This window comes from Coccinella septempunctata, chromosome X, assembly GCF_907165205.1.
Source record: "Coccinella septempunctata chromosome X, icCocSept1.1, whole genome shotgun sequence".
NCBI classification, from domain to species: domain Eukaryota; kingdom Metazoa; phylum Arthropoda; class Insecta; order Coleoptera; family Coccinellidae; genus Coccinella; species Coccinella septempunctata.
Window position 1 is genome coordinate 7320211 of NC_058198.1, and position 24022 is coordinate 7344232.

Genomic DNA, 24022 nt, shown 5'->3' on the forward strand with positions numbered 1-24022 from the left:
CAAAACCAAACAGTTGATGATTCAATAGAAGAATTGCACTACTAGGGCTCTTCGAAGTCAACTCGAAAATGAAAAGTGGAAAAAATAAAAAAATCAGTTAAAAATTCCTCAAGACCGAACGGTTGCGCCGAAATGGATGAAGTTCTCAGATGTACGACTAGAAGAGTTGCTCTTTCAGAATATGTATCACATTTAAATCTACGATAATTTTCCTGGAAGAAAAACTACTCGCAAGTTGACCTTCAAAAAATTCCCAAAAAGATGGGGTCAGTTAAAAATTCCTCAAAACCGAACGGTTGCGCCGAAATGGATGAAGTTCTCAGATTTATGACTAGAAGAGTTGCTCTTTCAGAATATGTATCACATTTAGATCTACGATAATTTTCCTGGAAGAAAAACTTCTCGCAAGTTGACCCTCGAAAAATTCCCAAAAAGATGGAGTCAGTTGAAAATTCCTCAAGATCGAACGGTTGCGCCGAAATGGATGTAGTTCTCAGATTTACGACTAAAAGAGTTGCTCTTTCAGAATATGTATCACATTTAGATCTACGATAATTTTCCTGGAAGGAAAAGTACTAGCAAGTTGACCTTAGAAATATTCCCAAAAAAAAAGGGATCAGTTAAAAATTCCTCAAAACCGAACGGTTGCGCCGAAACGGATGAAGTTCTCAGATTTACGACTAGAAGAGTTGCTCTTTCAGAATATGTATCACATTTAGATCTACGATAATTTTCCTGGAAGAGATACTTCTCGCAAGTTGACCTTCGAAAAATTCCCAAAAAGATGGGGTCAGTTAAAAATTCCTCAAGACCGAACGGTTGAGCCGAAATGGATGAAGTTCTCAGATTTATGACTAGAAGAAAGCTGGCCTTCGAAAAACTTGGGCTCAATGCGAGATTTGCATTTTTTGATCATAATTGTGATTTTTCCTAGCAAAAATTGTAATGATTTCGTTTTATGGTTAAGGAATCTACTGTTGAATGTAGACTCGACTTCACTCATAACCCCAAAGATCGCGAAAATTTATTCTTCCTCGATAAAATGTATTGCGGATTAGTTTTTTCCCAGTGAACACTTTCATCGCGTTCTAAATCATCCGGTAGGCGGTTTTAATGCTAAAACAGGTTACAAGGCAGCGAGGGGGAATTCCTTCCTCAAATTGAAGTTTCTCCAACACGGCTGCACATATGATTAGACTGTCTATAAGCTCGCCATGATAAAAAGAGTCTTTTCCAGTGGCTGCACATAATGTGCAATATTAAAGAAGCCGCGCTACCGAGAGCTATATACCCTTGCATAGTTGGGTCGAGCTTACAGGCTTTGAGTCGGCCAAACACGTGTAGATTGGAGCGATATACGAAGGAAAGCCGTATATTTGAATCCACTGAATATGGAACTATGGTGTCCTTAGGTTCCAGCTTTCGAGCTGCCATCTTGATCGAACTAGTTCGAAAAATTTCTCTTGGAGGAATATCAATCGGAGTCCCAAATTGCTGATGGATATTGCGACCACCCCCGCGAAATTTATAAGAAGAAGTCACAATGAATACTATAACCTCGACTATAACCCTGCCAATCACATACAATTCATATATTTGAACGACAAGAAAAAAATTTTCCACGATATTTGTGATTTTCATGTAAAATCACTCATAGTCCCTCATAACTTACTCATATATTTCAGATAGAATAGAAGAAGTCACATATAATTCTCATGAAACTATTTTTTTCACATATAATGACACATTTTTCTGTCAAAATCCAGGAAAGTCACATTTATTTGAGAGAAAATAGTGTAATCGAACAATCACATACGATTCACATATAATTCGCGGTAAATTGGACATGGAAGTCGCATTAAATTTTCATTAAACTGTTTTTTTCACATATAATCACACATATTTATGTCAAAATTAAGATAAGTCACATTAATTTGAGAAAAAATAGTGTTTTACAACAATCTCATACGATTCACATATAATTCAAGGTGAACTGAACATAATCTATTACAATTCACATATTATTCGAACCAAAATCCCAAAAGTTTGATGAAGGAGCAAGATATTTGCGATTGTCATGTTAAATCGACTATAAGATGTCATAATTTACTCATATTTCAGATATAATAGTGTAAATCGCATGAAATTTCCAATAAACTGTTTTTTTTCACATATAATCACACATATTTATGTCAAAATTGAGAGAAGTCGCATTAATTTGAGAGAAAATAGTGTTTTAGAACAATCTCATACCATTCACATATAATTCAAGGTGAACTGAACATAATCTATTACAATTCACATATTATTCGAACCAAAATCCCAAAAGTTTCATGAAGGAGCAAGATATTTGCGATTGTCATGTTAAATCGACTGTAAGATGTCATAATTTTCTCATATTTCAGATATAATAGTGTAAATCGCATGAAATTTCCAATAAACTGTTTTTTTTTCACATATAATCACACATAATTATGACAATATCAAGAGTAGTCACATTTATTTAAGAGAAAATAATATTTTCGAACAATCACCTACGATTTACATATAATTCGAGGTGAATTGAACGTTATCTATTATATTTCACAAATAATTCGAACCAAAATGCTGAAAGTTGCATATGAAGGAGCACAATATTTGCGATTGATTCTTGCAATCACTTATAAACTCTTATAATTCTCTAATATTTCAGATAAAATAGTAGGAACCACATAAATATGCCAGAAACTCTATTTTTTTCACATATAATAACACATATGTATGGCAAAATCAAGAAAAGTCACATTTATTTGAGAGGAAAGATTGTTTTCGAACAATCACATACGACTCACATATAATTCGTGGTGAATTGAACTTAATAAATTATTAATATGTACTAAAAATCCTCAAAATTACATGAATTAGCACGTTACTTGCGACTGACACTCGAAATCACTTAAATAGTCACTCCCATTTCAGATAAAATCGTAGGGGTCACATAATATTCCTGTGATAACGTCTTTTTTTCACATACGATCACAAAATTATTCTGCAGAAGCAAATGAAGTCACAGAAAAAAGTATTTTCCATTAATCACATACGATTCACATATAATTCCAACAAAACCGTTGAAATCCGATCATTATTCACCTCTTTGTCATATTATTTTTTGATCGCAAAAGATGCATAAAATTATTGATGTCCCAAATATGATAATGTATGTTTTTGAACGTGTTCACCACAAAATTTCTTCTGTGAAGGGCCTGAGGAAAAATAAAATGCTAATTTTGAATAGGGGTATAATTTTCTTGCCGTTTCATAGACTTCGAAATCTGTTGTCGGACATCACTAATTCCTAAGAGATATTTCATCAGATAACTTATATACCGGGTAGAGCAGAAACAGAAGAAAAAAAAACGAAGAATTCGTCAGAAATTCCAAATTTCCACAATCGAATAAGTGTACATAGTTGAGAGCGGTGAAAGAAAGCATCCACGAAATGCCATCGGCTTCAGACGACGAATGAAGTAACTTCAAACCGACGACAAATCACACAATTCGAATCTATAAATCAATTAACAGGACTCTACCTGATGGTAGCCTGCTTGGCCGGTTGCTCGGAATTGAGTTCTACCCATCTCTTGTGTAAGTTGCCGATGCTGGACTTCCAATAATTCTTGGAAAGGTGCATCATCTTTCGTACTCTCTTTTGATGTTCCGAATGAATAAATGGTAATTTGAAGGGGTTGGGCATCCTACCACTAGGATACGGTAGCTTTGAGTTCTGGCGATGTCCGATCATGAAATTTGCAATTGAATCATGATCTTAGCGAATTCCACGAGTTTTCGAAGAAATTTCTTGAAATTTTCGTCTAATATTTCACTGTTGGAATAATATTCTCTGAATAATTCCTTCCATTTCTAGGTTGTCACATGAAATCACACATACCACAGACAAATCCCATGATTCACATAAAATTCACACGAAAATGATAATAACGTCACAAATAATTCGAATAATGTTCTCATAAAATTCGTGAGACAATCGCCACTGTCATATAGTGTCACCGAGAACAAAAATTATGGAAAAGAAATTCAATTGTTAAAAAAACTATCTCAAATTCCATCCATTTGCATGTTCTAAGCCAGAATTGAGGGTCATTTGTGTATGAGGTCACGTTTTGCGTGTTTTGGGTAAAACTAGCCTAGTTCTTGATACCTATATGTTCTCTTACTAAGTTTCCGTTGAACAAATGCCAAAATTATGTGTAATTTGCATTAAAACAAAGGCCATGCAGAATTAAGTGTCCTTCGTCAGAGTTTTGTTTGTTTGGGGACAAGATACCACATTTTTTGATAAAGTACTTTTGTCTGACTTAATTCATTTAATGGATCCTTCCCTCTGTGAGTAAATTTGCATGTACTAAGCCAGAATTAAGTGTCATTTGCGTATGAGGTCAACTTTTGCGTGTTTTGGGTAAAACTGTCGTAGTTCTTGATAACTATCTGTTTCCTAACTAAGTTCCCAATGAACAAACGCCAAAATTATCTGTAATTTGCATTTGAACAACGGCCATGCAGAATAAAGTGTTCTTCGTCAGTGTTTTGTTTGTTTGGAGACAAGATACCACATTTTTTGATAAAGTACTTTTGTCTGACTTAATTCATTTAATGAATCCTTCCCTCTGTAAGTAAATTTGCATGTACTAAGCCAGAATTAAGTGTCATTTGCGTTTGAGGTCAACTTTTGCGTGTTTCGGGTGAAACTATCGTAGTTCTTGATACTTATCTGTTCCCTTACTAAGTTCCCAATGAACAAAGGCCAAAATTATGTGTAATTTGCATTAGAACAACGGCTATGCAGAATTAAATGTCCTTCGTCACAGTTTTGTTTGTTAGGGGACAAGATACCGCATATTTTTTGATAAAGTACTTTTTTCTGACTAAATTCATTTGAATAAATCCTTCCCTCTGTGAGTTAATTTGCATGTACTTAGCCAGAATTTAGTGTCATTTGTGTGTGAGGTCAACTTTTGAGTGTTTTGGGTCAAACTAGAGTATTTTTTGATAACTATCAAGTTCCCATTGAACAAACGCCAAAATGATGTGTAATTTGCATGAGAACAACGGCCATGCAGAATTAAGTGTCCTTCATCAGTGTTTCGTTTGTTTGGGGACAAAATACCACATTTTTTGATAAAGTACTTTTGTCTGACTTAATTCATTTAATGAATCCTTCCCTCTGTTAGTAAATTTGCATGTACTCAGCCAGAATTGAGTGTCATTTGCGTTTGAGGTCAACTTTTGCGTGTTTCGGGTGAAACTATCGTAGTTCTCGATACCTATCTGTTCCCTTACTAAGTTCCCCATGAACAAACGCCAAAATTATGTGTAATTTGCATTAGAACAACGGCTATGCAGAATTAAATGTCCTTCGTCAGAGTTTTGTTTGTTTGGGGACAAGATACCGCACATTTTTTGATAAAGTACTTTTGTCTGACTAAATTCATTTGAATAAATCCTTCCCTCTGTGAGTTAATTTCATGTACTTAGCCAGAATTAAGTGTCATTTGTGTGTGAGGTCAACTTTTGAGTGTTTTGGGTCAAACTAGAGTATTTTTTGATAACTGTGTAATTTGCATGAGAACAACGGCCATGCAGAATTAAGTGTCCTTCATCAGTGTTTTGTTTGTTTGGGGACAAAATACCACATTTTTTGATAAAGTACTTTTGTCTGACTTAATTCATTCAATGAATCCTTCCATCTGCAAGTAAATTTGCATGTCCTAAGCCAGAATTAAGTGTCATTTGTGTATGAGCTCAACTTTTGCGAACTTGTGAACTTGAACAGTTCAAATTCAAATATTCAAAAATTATGGAAAAGAAATTCAATTAGTAAAAAAACTATCTCAAATTCCATCCATTTGTATTCGTGTTATGTTTTTCCGAGTAACGAATAATATTCTTCGAATATTTCTTCCATATCCCAGTTATCTCATCAAACCCGCAAATCACATAGGTCCTCCATGTAATGACACATATTTCGAACAAAATGTACTAGAAAATTTCCAAAAAATCGAGGTTATCGCACATAATTCGAAAAAAAATGACAAATCGCTGCAATTCGATTGAAAACTATGAAAAATACGCAAATTTCATTCGTTTTAGGTTTCATAGCATCGTATACTATCTTCCGAATATTTATATTCATAGTATGTCCTCTCATTAGAATATTATTCACAGTCATTTATCAGTAAAGATATACAGTGCGAGTCTTCACCTTGGAATAAATTCAGTAAACCAAACACAGTTTCTTTGTTGTACATATGATCGAAAGATCGATTATTGGTTTAAATTGCGCTCCTTTTGATTCGAGAAAATTTTATACAGCGTGTCCTAAATTCGAGATGTGACGTCAAAGATTTTTTTTATTGCCAACCCTATTTTTTCACGACCATTCTCAAATGGGTTAACCGGTTACACCTGCCTACTAAATATCAAACTCGTATTCCTTGTCATTGAAAAGATATCTAACAAAAACCAACTAATTCGAAAATGAAGAAATCAGATTCAACTCAATGAAATAATTCAGGCAGTCAGAAAATGGAACTTCAATACGCATTTCCTCACCACAAAATTGAAATTTTAATGATGATTGGCTACGAAGATAAGTTATTCATTTATGCAGAAGAATTATCCTGATTTGCTGCTCATGTCATAAAGTACCAAAAATACCTTAAGACGATGCTGCTCTCCTTACTTCTTTTTAATTAAAGTGCTCGCCCATAAATGATGAACAAACACCATTTGCAAGCTGCCTGAATCATTTCATCGGGTTGAATATGTGTAACTTGATATAACTTTTGAGAATAGTAATGAAATATAAGGATTTCCCTTCAAAAAACTATCGATGAGATCATAATTCAAATTTGGGACACCCTGTATGAATTTTTCAACAGAAAAAAAACTGTTTTTGAAATACTTAATGCATTTCAAGTTAGAGACTAGCACACTATAGCAATTTGTGCACGAATTAACAATATTATGTGCATATTAGTAAAAAAATGATTTTCTCTCAGTAGGTCACCTGTTTGGAGGAGGTTTTGGCGGCGGGGGAGGCGGGTATGGTTTCTCGATGCCAGGCCTCCCATCAGCTGCACACGCACTAGCGAAGACAACTTTCCTCTTCGACCATGGTAAATATTAATTATATCTGCTAAGCACGCCGACAAACACTTCAGAATCACCCCAAGAAACACTGAATATTTCAGGAATTTAACAAGAACTCATAAACCTTGACTTATTGCATGTCGATTTATCCAGAAAATTTTAAAATGTGTTTGCTTCCTTGAAGAAAGAACTTCATTTTATCATCATTAGAGGAAAATGTTATTTTCTTCGAAGTTAGTTGCGCAGAAGCAAAATTTGTTGTATGACGAATTTTGAGGAACAATCTCATATAACTTAAAACGATTCCAAGCCAACAAACTACTATCGATTCCAGGTAAAACCGATAGGAAATCAGTTTTTTCCTAGATCTTTTTTTGACTTACTAGAGAATTGTTTCCTAGAATGACGAAAATCACAGATTCGTATTATATGAATTCAACAAAGTCTCAAAGAAGAAAACGAGACAAGATAAAGGCCAGGCTATAACATTTTTTAGTTAGCACGCGCCGTTAGGGAAGAGGTAGAGAACGCTGTTTCTGATTTTATATTGCTCCACTTCTGATTCACAAAGGTTCTTATCGAAAGAAATCTCCTGTTATCTCTTGTGAAGAACTATAATGTTCATTTACTCTGGAACGTTCATGTGGACCAACGCTCGCTTAGATGGACCGTATTCAGTTTTTCTCACCACTGTCAGTCAGTTCCCACAATGATTCCAGGAGAGCTAAATGAAAAATTTATCAGTCGAAAAGAAAAGTATTTTGGTGACAATAAAAAGAAATTTGGTAAAAGACAAGAAGACGAATTCGATAGGTGCATTATTATTTTTAAGGTTTCTATATTCGGTTACTCTCAGCTGAAAAATTTCCTTGTTCCACTGTCGGCGAAATCGATTTTTCCAGATTTTCCTTAAGGAAACTTCCCGACCGAAGACAGTTCTCGAATTCGGGTCCAAATCTGACCCAATCCAACCCCTGGTTGAAAGAAGGGAATTTAATTAAGTGAAATTACCCCGCTTGTACTTTAATTATGTTAGTATCAGAGTTTTTACGGGATGTGCCCCCCCAGCCGTTTGCGCTTATTTTCGACGCGATCAAAAGGTGTCGCCGCTGTTGGGGTGCCCTGTAGGGAATGCAACTTCCGGAAGAAGGTCCCTCTGAAGTCCTCCTTGACGGAAGAAAGACCAATTAAAGAGATAAGTAGTTGGGAGCAACAATTTAAAAATGTAATAAAACTGCTGCCGGGATAAGAATTTTAGGGGTGAAAATGAACACTCGAATGGGCCGTTGAAAAGATTTCTTTTTAAATATATATTATCTAACCGCGGAAGATACGAAGAGGGAATGTGGACCTGCTGTTAATGAATGGAATTCAACTTGATTATTTCTTCTTTTAACTCTCGTTTGCGCCCCCTTTCAATATGGACGTTGGTCGATCTGACATTCAGATTCGAGACGAGTCTGTGGATACCCTCAAAGTTGAGCCATATACAGAGTGGGCCATTGAAAACATCGGCAGAACCGAATTATATGTCAATTTTTTTAATTCCAGTTTTCAAATAATTCGGTTCGTTTTTTAACCTTAAAAGAATATATTCCTGGAAATTATTTTCAAGAAATTCATTAATACTGGGTGTTAGATCATACCGAATAACTATATACCCTTTGTCCACGTTTAGTGTTTCCATGAAACTGTTACTCTTGGCAGAAGGGATTTTAATGTTAAATTCTTGTTCCTAAACCACCACGCATACCATCCCTCACGTATACGCGAAACGAAAGAGTAAAAAACAGGATAGAAGAGTGGCGGATATCACCCAGATCTGCGTGACAGAACCACGATCATGTATCTGAAGAGACGACTGCAGCGTCTGTCAAAAACTGAAGCCGCATTATCCCGTTTCCCTATTAAATGCGTCCCCTCATTTTAACGCCTCAACAACATGTTTTACAACTTGTTGCCCCGTGTTCCGTCCGTTGTTATCCGTAAAAAGGATAGATTGTCGCATCTCTCATTTGTATCGGATGTCATCGGGAATTTTTCCTATCCGGATTTATTGTGTGTTTCTTTTCTTTTGGGCAACGGAGTCTGATAGGTGGTTTCGGCAGGATGATAGAAAAATATTTTTCCCAGGTTGATTAATCCATATTTTGATTTTTGTTTATTTGATTTTATCCGCTATACAACTATCTCTGGAAGGACTGACATTTAACTGTGTTCTACTTTTGATGACAGAAACAAGTCTTGTACTTGTGTTCTTTTGATTTAAGTGTGTAGCCAATTGTCTGCAGACAAGTTGGGGAAATTCTCGATTAGCTACTAAAATGGATTGATCAAAAGCCATTTTTTGTGTGTTTTGGGTCGACCTAGCACATTTTTCGATGACTATGTTCTCTTACTAAATTCTCTATTATAGTCTCTATTATAGAGACTCTATAATCTTTGGCCAAAACTATGCGTGATTTGCATGAGAACAAAAGTCAGAATTCATTTGTTTGGGGACAATATACATACTACATTTTTTTATAGAGTACTTTTGTCTGACTTAATTAATTCCACAAATAATTCCCACTGTTAGTAAATTTGCATGTACTATGCCGGAATTGAGGGTCATTTGTGTATGAGGTCACCTTTTGCGTGTTTTGAGTAAAACTAGCCTAGTTCTTGATACCTATCTGTTCTCTTACTAAGTTCCCGTTGAACAAACGCCAAAATTATGTGTAATTTGCATTAGAACAACGGCCATGCAGAATTAAGTGTCCTTCGTCAGAGTTTTGTTTGTTTGGGGACAAGATACCACATTTTTTGATAAAGTACTTTTGTCTGACTTAATTCATTTAATGGATCTCTCCCTCTGTGAGTAAATTTGCATGTACTAAGCCAGAATTAAGTGTCATTTGCGTTTGAGGTCAACTTTTGCGTGTTTCGGGTAAAACTATCGTAGTTCTTGATAACTATCTGTTTCCTAACTAAGTTCCCAATGAACAAACGCCAAAATTATGTGTAATTTGCATTAGAACAACGGCCATGCAGAATTAAGTGTTCTTCGTCAGTGTTTTGTTTGTTTGGAGACAAGATACCACATTTTTTGATAAAGTACTTTTGTCTGACTTAATTCATTTAATGAATCCTTCCCTCTGTTAGTAAATTTGCATGTACTCAGCCAGAATTGAGTGTCATTTGCGTTTGAGGTCAACTTTTGCGTGTTTCGGGTGAAACTATCGTAGTTCTTGATACCTATCTGTTCCCTTACTAAGTTCCCCATGAACAAACGCCAAAATTATGTGTAATTTGCATTAGAACAACGGCTATGCAGAATTAAATGTCCTTCGTCAGAGTTTTGTTTGTTTGGGGACAAGATACCGCACATTTTTTGATAAAGTACTTTTGTCTGACTAAATTCATTTGAATAAATCCTTCCCTCTGTGAGTTAATTTCATGTACTTAGCCAGAATTAAGTGTCATTTGTGTGTGAGGTCAACTTTTGAGTGTTTTGGGTCAAACTAGAGTATTTTTTGATAACTGTGTAATTTGCATGAGAACAACGGCCATGCAGAATTAAGTGTCCTTCATCAGTGTTTTGTTTGTTTGGGGACAAAATACCACATTTTTTGATAAAGTACTTTTGTCTGACTTAATTCATTCAATGAATCCTTCCATCTGCAAGTAAATTTGCATGTCCTAAGCCAGAATTAAGTGTCATTTGTGTACGAGCTCAACTTTTGCGAACTTGTGAACTTGAACAGTTCAAATTCATAGGTTAAAATTGACGATGACGAAAAAACTGGTGCAAAGTTAACACCTGGCTGTTCGCATTTTTACAACAGCTTACACATCCGAGAATGGCTTATTTAATTTACTGCACGTTGTCATGTTTAGCAACAATTTATTGTAAAAAAGCAGGAGCAGTCTTGAAACCGAAACAAATGGTTGTCTGTGTAGAGTACTTAATATCGCCGACACACAGGTTCAATCAAGACACAATTTATGACCTCTAGCCAACGGGATGCTCAGATGAGATGTTAGGGCCGAGGTGAAGAATACTTTCGTTCATTTTATTTTTGTTTAAATTGTGGCTTTTGCTATTGTTGTCACAGGGTCTATAAATACCAAGGTAATTGAGGGGGATAGGCTGCATTTTCAGACAAGTTTTTAAATATGCCAGGAGCAGTTCCCTTTTTTGTTTTGTTACTATCCAACTTGAACTTGCTGCAAGCCTGAATCAATTTTTGTAAGCGAATATCATGCCAATGAAATTTGAATATATAAGTATCACCACTTTTATGAATATCTTTTGAAATATTCAACTGGTTTTTTATTTTCAATGATTGAATTTCATTGACGAATTGTTCGAAAATGTGATATTTTGAGGAAAGCATGCATTTTTCTTGTAACTTTATATGGTTCTTGTCTCCCAACATCTAAAACTAAGAGATAAAGAAAAAACTGTGGTTTGTAGGAATTGGTTTTGCGTCAGAGGCTGCACACTTTTTGCAGAAACAATTTCTTTAAGCAAAAAATTATCGAAACAATATGAATGAAGGTTTCTTAAAAAAATGCTTCTGGCAAATAGTGTCATCGTTCCTAGTGTTTTAGATTCAGGGACTAACTGAAGATAGTGAAAACTAATTGTGCCTAGCTACTGTTATATTAGAGTTTTAATAACAGTTTTTCACTGAAATAAGTTTTCATTCCATTTTATCCCAATGAGAGCAGATAATTTCGTACCATTTTTGATAAAATGAGAGTTATTTAATTGTTCTGTCAATATTTGGAAAATAATTGGGCAGATATGGAAAAATACGTCAAAACCTCCCTTTTCCGCTCAAATGCTAAAGATTACAAAGGGTGGCTTTTATTGAGTATCATATTTCACGATAAGACGCCTTTGATTTTGAGATTGATCAATCCGAACGATTTTTCGATGATACACTGTATATTCTATACGTTTTTCCTAAATTTTCACGAAGAAACTTCACAGAAATTCCCCATCGCTGGTCGAAAAAGTCGAATACAATTGTGTCGAGTCGAAGTGACACTGCAGATTCTTCCTGAAAGATATTTGGGATCGTCTGAAGTGAGCAGAGACTCGTCCTCCCCAGTTTAATTTAATCAGTACTTCAATGAGGTAACTTTTCATTTATTTTTATACTTTGAGACTTTCCTCGTCGCGATATTCCACCTTCTCGCTGCTGGTTTTCACCATTCCCTTTATTTCATTTACTCATTTATATAACGTTCGTTTAAACTTTGAACTTTGAAATTTAAAGCGTTTGTTTTTCGCTAATTGATTAGCAAATTGGAACATTCAACAATCCTTGAAAGTTAGACGGGTCGACTTACCTTCGTGAGAAGTTTCTCTTCAAAAAAAAATTCGGATGGTCTTCAGATTGAAGTGCATCTCATCCCCTATAAGAAGAATATTCGTTTTAGACTTCTAGATGAGATTTATAGGGCTTATGCTAAATTACATTGAATTGGGAATGGACAGCATTTCAACTATTTTGACATACGATTATCCTGCAAAAACAAAAGACCTTTGGATAACTTTCCGCATCTTTTCTCTTTAATTTTTTCCCTTAGAGTGGTCAGAAATGTCGAATAGTAATCTCCGGTTATTGTTCTACCCTTATCGAAAAAATCAATCATGATTACTCCATGGCAATCCCAAAAAACTGAAGCAAGAACTTTTCCAGCAGATTTTTGGACACGAATTTTTTTAGTTCTTGGAGAACCAGAGCTTCGCCACGATTGTTGCTTTTTTTCTGGATCGTACACATGTACCTAAGTCTCAACTATAGTAACAATTCGGTTTGAGAAGTCTACATCGTTTTCAAATCGAGCACAGATCGAACGCGATGCTTCTACCCTTGCACGCTTTTGGTCAACCATCAAACATTTGGGGATCCATTTTGCAGCAATTTTTCTCATGTCCAAATTGACGTGAACTATATGATGAACGCGTTCGTATGAAATATTCAGTGCTTCAGATTTCCGTTTAAGACCAATTCGACGGTCTGATAAAATCATGTCATGAACTGCATATCTTCGTAAATCTGCTTACCTCGTAACCCTTTCAAATAGAGGTACTAGATGATAGTTCGATACCCCAGTTTTTGGATTTTCACAATTTCGGTGGATATCTTATTTCTTTTAATTCATTACGTAACTCTGGTTTACTTTTTTGACCTCAAACTTCACAGTGACACTACTAATGAGTTATTGTTAGTTGCTATGGTAACGCAATTTTCTTTTGAAGCTCCATGCTTCAAAACTGGTCTAGGCCAACTAGATATCAATACATCCTCGTATTTTAAATACGAATGCATTGCTTTTTTTGATCTCATAACACACACAAAAAATCATCTTTTCAAAAAAATATATATGTCGATATATCCCTAACATCTTCAAGGCAGAATCAGCAGACTCTCGAGTCATTATTCTATGGATGAAGTGGACATAGAATGATTCAATACATTTAAACAGTAAAGGTGAAAGAGATGACTTTTTTGCTCTAGATTATTCCCAAAAAGAAGCACTGCCAGAGATATAGACAACTTTAATATCAGGACGATATGGAATCACAAAAATGCTTTTCAAATTGGATAGTTTAGTCGGGAATCAGTGATTCCCAGTGATTACCATACTCAAGACTCCAGTCATAAATAGAGCAGAGAGTCAAGAACTCCATCAGAGACATTTCCGCACCAGAAACAGCCAAAATCAAGCAATTTGGGATACCCTGTACATACACCCTTGTATTACATAGATACAAAATATGGTCCTGATGGCTGAATTGAAAAAATTACAAGAACTCATCTTATAGTTGCATGATGAGCTATTGCAACACTTCTGGTGTTGTGTATCATGAATGGTGGATTAATTATCAGATTTTTGGGTAAAAACGAGCTTCAAAATGAAATTTGCATGGACGAATCTCGACCGAATCCGAGGAATGATGTTCTCAGTTTTTCCAAAAGACCGTGTCGATTCCGAAGGTGTAACAAAAAAATTCCTGTCCGCCGAAAAAAATTAACAGATTGAGACAACTCCAAATTATCTCCCGATGGCCGGTGAAGTACAGCAATCTCGGTTTGGAAAAAATCGACCGACGCAACCGTGATGTATAACTGTCCGAATTACAATGAGAAAGTTCGTGTCAGAATTCGCCAGAAAAAACGGGTCGGCATCATCTTCGGCGAGGAGCCATCTATTGGGACGCAAAAAGAAATGCGGAGATGCCTCTCGCTGCGAATAGAATCTGTCACTAAAGACACCAACTCAAAAACGGGACGATCATTCCCCGAAGCGACTTCATAATTTAGATCGTCAATTTGGCCATCAAATTAAAGGTGAACGCACCATTCAAACTGGCGGCATTTCGGAATCATTCTCGTCTTGCACATAAATATCGAAACGTCCGATTGCAATACCCCAAGGTTCTAGCAGAAGCCACTAGAAGAAATCATATTCATTTAACTTATGGATTCTCCATTAAAAAAGCTATATATGTATATTACATATTCTTTTGACAAAGAGCATAAAAATTTTTGGCATCAAACAATAGGTTTGTTCGTAGAGTGGTTCACAACGGTTGTGAACTGTACAGAGCAAGCGCAATTCGATATTAGGGTAGCGAAAATCCATTTGCGCTTGCTCTGTACAGTTCACAACCGTTGTGAACCACTCTACGAACAAGCCTAATAATTATAGCATGTGTTTAAAATGCAGTTTAAGTAGAGGTTAGAGTAACGGGGTACCATACAAATTTGCGTAGGATACAAGAGCTTTTGACCCCTTAAATTTTCCTCTATTCGAGGGATCACTAACTAATTCTTGGTTGAAAAAAGTGCACGTATTCCATTCAGACTGCCAAATGTCCTTGTCCCTTACATTCGACTCAAGGAAAGGGTTTGACCATAAGGGTTTACGCGACAGTCTTGGAATCGTATTTTCTGGAATATAGGACACAATTGGAAAAGGAGTGAAATTTATTCCAAGAATTTATAAATGCAGTCTCTCTACGAATATGGTAGAGTACACTGTTTCAAAGAACTGGTAACCATTGAATAGATGAAGAACTCACAGTTCCAGTTATAATTCTCATGGAAAGATTTTGCTGTGCATCAATTTTTTGCACATGTTTTATGTTTTTTTTTCACTCTCAATTATGTAAAAAGGTTGTATTCATTTCAGCCTTACATTGGACACTTAGACGATCGAGTGGTAACGATCAAATTAGAAAATGAAATATAGCATGAAAATTCTGTTAATTCCTCTCCATACAGCCGAATGCACGAAGACAGGGCTTGTCTACAGTTGACACAGGCGTTGATGTTAATGCATTTTCGTTATTCGATTACAACTCTGGGGTTCGAATCAGCACGAGTGACCTGTTACAGCCGAGTTGTCAGCTAGAGGGGAGAAAAATGGGAGATTGAGAAAGCCAATTTGATGGTCATCCATACAAGCGTTCCGTTTTTATAGTATCATCTGCAGAGATTGTGCGCTGATAAAAACATAACGAGGATATGGGATATCGATTTTCATCCAACCACACCTGAAAACTTTCAGATTCACCCTATATCATATGCAGAAGTAATAAACGTTAACTATCTATATTTCATATAAATTATTCGCCCACAGTCAAACCCCCAAAAAAAAATACCTATAAGGACCCCTACGAAAAACATACAAGCTGTCAAGATCATTGTTACCATTAGGGGGTAGTTGATAATGTTTTCTCGTGATATTAAAATTTCTCTTGATTGATGAATCCGGGATAACAAAACGCGGTCGTGCAGAAAAGTGGGGTCTCCTGAATAACATTTTATTATGGTCTCCCAACAATCTGCCTAACTGATGACATTTTTTGTTGGACGGAATTTATAGGCTGGCAGGAAGATTGCGTGGGCCTATTTGTTAAAAACTTCGCCGTCTAAGGATGCCCTCTGGCCCCTTTGTCTAGAGGGCCCTGCGTTGGTTGTTTTCGAAATTTTTCTTCGGGGAATGGGCGAAATTTACCTTTTGGGCTTTCGTTGTTTCTTCATTCTTGTTTTCGCACGAAAAAAGTTTATTCGGCAGTGGAATACGAAAACGAATGGGAAAGCAACTTACTTCAAATCGAAATTCGCTCTTTTCAAAATTAAAGGGAGGATTTCAATTTTCTAGGTGATTTTTTTTTACAAAGGAGTTATTCAGATTCTAGTTTATAGTCGTATTCCTGCGTGACACTAGCAGTTTACACAGGGTGTAAATGAATTGTTTGAGAAAAAATCAGATACAGCTCCTTAAATTTACCTATAGTAGGCGGATATCATGCTGATGTTTTAGGAGCTTCCCAAAAATAACTTTTTATCAAAGATTAACATTATTTTTTGACCCCTTAAATTTTCTCGCAAATATTCATTTACAAGCTGTCTTGTGAGGGAAGTGTGATATATCCTAATACTCAATTAAAAATTCAAAATTCCATTACTTGAAAACTACTCGAGGTAGACACACGTGGTAATAAAAAATTCCCTCATCAACATTTTCGTATTTTCAATCCTCAAAATAAGTCGATCAGATTCAAGAGGTGAGAGGGTCTTTGACTCGTACTAATATTTAAATAGTAGGCAGGTCCTTTTTTCCTATACTATTTTTCCCGATTCTGTCCTGATAAAAAGATATAGCCATTTGAAATTTTCATAATGAGCTGTGCCACCCTTGGATGAACAAAATTACCTCCAGAATAACTAGCTAAATCTGTGATACTACACATCTGTGGAACTTTTAAACAGAGTTGTGTTCAGACAAAGTACCCAATTTCCTAAATTTCACAGGTACTTTTTAATTTTTGAACATCAAATTACTCGAAAACGACGCATTATTTGAGGAAATATGAGGAATAGTTTTATTTTACAAAACGTTCAAATATTCATTAGATAGCATCCAACTTAGTTTCATGAGTTGGGTTCTTTGAATTTTTTGATTTTTATGGTACGTAATGGTTATAATGAGAAAACTGGAAGTCGTGGGTGATATCTCGTGTTCGGGAAAGATTAATCAAATAAAATAAAAACTATATTCCGAAATTCATTTCATTCGATTAAACGGTTTGTAAGACAGAACTGAAAATAATTTTTTTTTCGGTTTTTCAACAACCTGTATCTTTCAAACCGAGCCGATTCAGAAAACATGGTGAAGGGAAAAAGTGTTTATTTTGACCTCAAATAATCTACTGCTAAAATATTTGTCCCAGTCAAAAACTCACCCTTTATATTATGTTATCAATTCGAAGAACGAATTGCACCAATGAAAAAAAAAACCCTTTCTTTTCTATTCGTGCTGAAAATTAGAATGTTGAGGGCTGTTGATTACAAATGCACACTTTCAGTGTAACCAGAACTTGCCAAATTATGGATGCAACTGAGGGGGATCAAGTAAATCACCTTGTCAACATGGGTTGATCTACATATCTTAAACAATAATCCACAAGGAGTTATACTCGAACATGCCGATAGGGGATCAACACCCTATTACCACATAATAGTGTCTGAGGCTTCCCCAGCGCATCCCCTATAATAAGAAAGCATAAGATATGCAAAGAAGTGTGTTTGTTTATACCGTATCTTAGTGGCATATGTAGCCATATGTCAGCCCTCGTGTTATCAAGGCACTTTAGAGCAAATTGCCACTATCCCGCCTCAATTTTCTGGATAAGAAGAACGCGAGCCTGAGGCAATCTGTGTAAAAGAGAGCGTGAAAAGATCATCCTTCCGCAAATTCGAGCCAAAATTGCCTCCGCAGAATATCCTGCTGAGGGGTTACTTTCTCTAACACTCTTATATATATTTCAGTTTATATTGAAGTGCATAATCTGCTTTCATATCATTTTCCGAAATTGTTACAGCGTAATTCCCTCCCTAATATTTATACGAAAATTCGAAACCCCTTTGTACTTTCGTCCCCACCTGAAATTTTCGAGGAAATAACATTTTTTCCTTCAGAATCGGATGATAAATATCGATAAAAATTCAAGATTTCACACTCGAATAGTTCCTTCACAAGAATAGAACAATTACTGTAAAAATTGGTTCTTGAAAGCTGCCATATTTCATCGAATTCACTGATTCTTCCAAAAAATTCTTCTGGGAATAGAAATTATCACGAAAAAATTACCATCCTGAAAATTTCATTGTTTACTTGTATACAGGGTGTATTTGAAGGTGAGGCTTTTTTTTTCAACAGAAGGTAGAACTGGTCAAAATGAAGCGTTTCATCAAAAATCACCTATACAAAACTTTCAAAATGACAAAGTTGAAAAATATATTGATAATGATTACTGAAATAGCTCCTAAAAAACCCTAGACCGTTTGTTAGCTAAATTATCACAAAGCAGTGGGAAACCTCATCTCCTGATTCGACCATGTGGTTTCGTTTAGGATATTGGCTCGTTCGATATTTACGTGGTAATGGAAACTTAGGATTGCCGAATTGTTCTCATTTTTTACTTACACGATTTTATAAAATGGCTTATTTCGATACCAACTGACAGAAGAGACTAAGGACACAAGTGTAAAAAATAAAAAATACTTCAAAATCTCACTAATGAAATTCGTCTAAATTATTCACGGATTTTTTCACAATGGGCATCACAATATTCTTGGTCGAACGTTCCAACAATCTTAATAAACTTTTTAGGGTTTTCACTCCCAATCTCTGACAATTAATGTCAAACAAAAGATACCATTCAGAAGATTTTCGAAAATTGATTTTTCGTCTGATGGAGGAGTCTGATATAGACGTTACAACATAAAATTATAATTTCAACGTTCTTTATTTTCAGTTCATTGTCAGGCAACAATTTTTTCTAGTTGATTTGCTCCTGACAAATTAGTGCAAGAATTTACGCAGGGGCAAATCGTTTATTTCATTTTTAATTGATTTGTTTCAGAGATTGGGAGTGAAAACCCTAAAAAGTTTATTAAGAAATGCAGAATCCTCCCAGAATAAATTTCAATCGATATTCCAACAATCGTCGTAAAAATGGGATAAAATAGGGAAACATCATAGCACTTTTCCAAGATAACTAACATAAGCACTTTCAAGAAACTGCCTCGTTTTCTACATTCCTTTTTCACCCTGAATTGCACGATACAACAGTTATGATTCTTTCAAAAGTGACCTGACGCATCTAATCGGATGAACTCGGTACTGAATCATTCATTGTCTAGCCATATGTTTATGTTTTGTTTCGTTTTTGCGATGCCGAAGTCACCTTGCACAGTCCCGTACTTGAAATTCAATGAAATTCTGTCGAACTTCTAGGGGGTGTACCTCAGCCATCTTGGATATTTTATATGGACAATTTTGGATGTTTTTTTCCTGAATATTTTCTTCACTTAGAAGGATGTAAATTTTTTCGGGAGAAGACAAATTTCAATTAATAAATTAATAAAAACTGTCGTTTCCCAACGAATAAAACTTTTTTCCAAGATATCCCCATAATTTTTTCCGGAAATATTTAAAAAAAAAATCTAATTTTGCCCCAATAAAATTCATCCCCTACATCCTCCCCAATTTGTTTTCGTCGAACTCCCCGAGTAGACTGAAGGGGAGAGGGAGCAATGAAAATTTTTCCACTTTTTTTCCCTTGGCTATTCCCTGGTCAATCATGGACAACTTCCCCGTTTTATTATAGACAAGATATGTTATGTTGTATGTTGAGTTAACCTGGAGGCGGTACAAGGCGGGGCTTCCTGAAGACGGCGTCGCCGCCGCGACGACTGAGGCGGTCAGAAGACGCCCTAGTTTTCGGATAGAGACGAATACTAGAAACAGATGTTCCTGTTATCTATTGTTGGGACAAGGACGACGTACTCGTTTTGTGTTTCTTCCCATCGAATTCACGGGAATTTTCCCTATGCTCGAATTCCTTTCACGACATATCCGTTATTTAGTATACAGGGTGGTAGGTATCTACCCCAAATTTTCGAAAAAAAAAATTTCCACCATATTTTATGAATTCAATCCACGGTGTACCATTTCGACGTGAATATTGTCAGTAATGTTTGTCGTTGAGAATTACACAGCCTCAATTGTGGCTACAAAAATTACTGACAAAGAGGGAAAAACCTATTTCAGTTAGGGGGGCTCTGATAGAAAATCAATGAATGGGAGTCGAAACAAAAAATTGCTTGAACCAGGTACCTATAACAGTACAGAAGCCCTTGACATTCCACAACCAAAAAAGGATTTTGAAAAACTTACTGATGAGAAACAAGCTGGAGATTTTTTCTGATCCATATCAGCATCGTCAGTTTCATCCAGTTCTCTGAATAACCACTGGTATATCTATGGAAGATGATTCCCCAATATAAGGGTCCAGTAGCGTTCCTCGAACAACTGAAGAATAGAAGAATCATCACTTGGAAGACTTGACCTGGTCGAAAGACCCTCCCAGTCAAAAGCAAGATTTTGCTATTATTAATTTGAGTACTGAAGGCATTTCTAACGACGAGGGTGATCCTTCACCAAGATCAGCAGAAGATTTTTGACGCAGAGATGATATTCCTCCCAATGCAATTGGAAAACAAGTTATGTACCTATGATTATTTATTTTTTTTCTTCAGTCATCATCAAGTATTGGAATAAGTTTGGATGAAGGATTTATTATTCACTTTTTTCTCGTTTTCTGCTCTGTTTCTTTGTTTCAGATATTATTTCGAAATGGAAGGAGGATAAAGATATTTTTATGTCAATGAAAAGGAAGCCCTTCAGTATTAAAAGCTTTTTCTGTAAACAAATTTGTCATCACTTCTCACGGGGAGACAGGGTTTTTTTACTGAGGTTTTTCCCTAAGCTCTTGTATCATACTCCAAATTGTATGGTACCCCGTTACACTAACCTTTGCTTAAACTCATACATATGCTATATTGTTTTATAACTAAAAATGTATTGCTGACATTCAAAAGAATATATGTTCTCAGGTGTGTATGAAGTATATGAAGACGAGTCAGGAATGCTTTAATTTTCTTCCTACAATACCCCCCTGCTAAAATAAGAGCCTCTAAATAGTACTGCCAAGTTTTTTGTGATGACTTCCGGAGCGACTCAACCGATTCTGGTAATTTTTTTGACTTGAGTCAATCCAAATATCAGTAATGATTTGTTTCAAACATCTCTCCGATGAGTTTCCAGGAACGGACTGTGGACTGACCCTAGCATTTGATAGTCAGAAACTTTTTTTGGTCGGAGACATCGGCGAAATTCCTTCATTTATGTATTATCATTGATTTATCAACAATAAACTTGAGTATGGTAGTACTATTTTGAGGAACATATCTTCGCAGAGGGCGTCGTAGGGAAAAGATTTGTTCGTCTTCATACAGGGTGTATTTAAAGGTGAGGCTTTTTTTTAACACAAGGTAGAATTGTTCAGAATGAGGTGTTTCACCAAAAATCACCTATAGAAAACTTTCCAAATGACAAAGTTGAACAAAAATTGAAAATCATTACTGAAATAGATCCTAATACGACCCTAGACCGTTTGTTAGCTGAATTATCGCAAAGCAATGAAAAAAACTTATCGATTCGACCATGTGGTTTCGTTTAGGATACGATACTGGTACGTTTGATATTTATGTTGCAATGAAAATGGAAACTTAGGATTGCCGAATTGTCCAAATTATTTTCAGTAACTTACACGATTTTATGAAATGGCTCATTTCGATACCAACTGACAGAAGAGACTTAGGACACAAGTGTAAAAAATAGAATAATATTATAATTCAAAACCTCACCAACAAAATTCGTCTAAATTATTCACGAATTTTTTCACAATGGGCATCACAATCTTCTTGTTCGAACATTCCAACAATCGTCGTGAAAATGGGATGATATGGGGAAACATCGAAGCACCTTTTCAACATAACTAAAATAAGCACTTTCAAGAAACTGCCCCGATTTTCTAATTTTTTTTTCACCCTGAATTGCACGATACATCAATTATGATTCTCTCAAAAGTGGCGTGATGCATCTAATCCGATGAACTTGGTACTGGAGCATTGATTGTCCAGCCATATGCTTATGTTTTGTTTCGTATTCGCGATGCCGGAGTCACCTTCCACAGTCCCGTACTTGAGATTCAATGAAATTCGGTCAAACTAAGGTTTGATCTCAGCCATCTTGGATATTGAGTTCTACCTTCTGTCAAAAAAAAAAGCCTCACCTGTATACTTTATTCACACCTGAGAAAGAGTCACGTGGTGCCGGGACAGCCTGTATACATCATGATTCTTCGGCGTCTATGTATAAAAAGTTTTCAAAAGTGCCCAAATATTTTCAATCGTCATGATCATATCCAAAATTCGAAATTGAAAAAGGTAGAAGAAACTTTGCATAAACAAAGTTACATTTCATTCACTAAAAATTGGTTTAAAAAAACTAAAGTGTAGCAATTTATGAATAATTGCCATAAATTTCTTGATTGTTGTATGTATTTTTTATCGAATTTTGAAGAAGTTTCTTCCTGTCCTATAGTTCTTATGCTTCTTGCTTTAAAGGTTTTTTGCGGTTTTCATTCAAACGTGGCATATTCAGGTGAATTATTCATCTTTCGGTCCCCTTAAAAAAAAAAAAAAAACAAATGGATGAAAGGAATATCTGCCTAATTCACAGACGTGGCGGAATGCATTAAAGAACACCCGATGCGACGTACCTTCCTTGTAGCAATTCATGAAAATGGAAGGAACAATCTAAAATGTAGATGTACGATTGCACCTGTGGCATCTGAAAATCCTCCTTTAGCGAGTTATATCCTCCGACACCATATTTTTCCTGGCTTTGCCCGGAAATAATGCATCCGCGATAAAATATTCTATTCTCATTCTCATTCGCCCCTTAAAGCGTGTTCTCGCCCTATTATTACAATCGGATGACCCCTTTGCGGAGATAGATTACCTTATCCTTGGGGTGTTCTCGTATCTTTTCAACTTGGCGGTCCGAGGCGCTGAATTTTGAACATCCGCGCGGCAGGGGTAGGGGGAGTCCTGATTCATACTAGGGATTTGTGACACACTACCCCAGATAAATTATGGAGGAGACATACCACCCCCTGTGCTTATGTTTATGTTTCTTATCAAGTACGTATATGCTTCGTTCTTTCCACAAAAATGTTCATTACTCATTTCCAAAGTCTGCCGAAGTAACAACAATCATTACCCAATATGAAAATGCAGCGAATACATTGTTGTTGTCTCTGAAGAGGTAAAACAGGGTGTGTATTCGACTCCTAAAAATATTTCAACAGTAGATTCTTGAGGTCAAAAGAAACACTTCTTTCCTATACCATTTTTTCCGATTCGGCCCTGATAAAAATATATAGCCATTTTAAGTTCTTCTAATGAGCTGTGCCACCCCTGGAAAAACAAAATTACCTTCAGAATAACTGACGTTCAAATATTCATTAGATAGCGTCTAACTTAGTTTCAAGAGTTGTGTTTTTTGAATTGTTGGTATTTTGTGGTAGATACGCAATGGTCATAATGAGAAAACTGGAAGACGTGGGTGATATATTGTGTTCGAAACAGATTCATAGAATATATTGAAAACTATATTCCGAAATTCATTCCATTCGATGAAACCGTTTGTGAGATAGAACTAAAAATAACATTTTTTTATGGTTTTTCAACAGCCTGTATCTTTTAAACCGAGCCGATTCGGAAAAAATGGCAAAGGAAAAAAGTGTATCTTTTAACCTCAATCTACTGTTAAAATATTTGTACGAGTCAAACCCCGGGTTTCATAAAGCTTGATCGGGCAATCAACGCTTGATTGACGAATAGACGTCAATTGGTTTTCAATCGATAATTTAGTCATGATCATTCAG

At 35.8% G+C, this 24022-nt stretch overlaps 1 protein-coding gene across 4 annotated transcripts in view; it reads left to right on the top strand.

The window, feature by feature from the left end:
- The window catches only part of LOC123322020 (E3 ubiquitin-protein ligase RNF220-like), a 91356-nt gene that overhangs the window by 25243 nt on the left and 42091 nt on the right, over nt 1-24022 (top strand). For 2 of the 4 annotated variants that reach the window (XM_044909842.1, XM_044909840.1), the window contains one exon: nt 7059-7175. The exons of 1 other annotated variant lie outside the window; for it this stretch is intronic. In XM_044909842.1, the coding sequence (XP_044765777.1) occupies nt 7059-7175 (117 nt within the window). The remainder of the gene's footprint in view (nt 1-7058; nt 7176-24022) is intronic. One more of the 4 variants, XM_044909841.1, reaches the window with a different exon arrangement.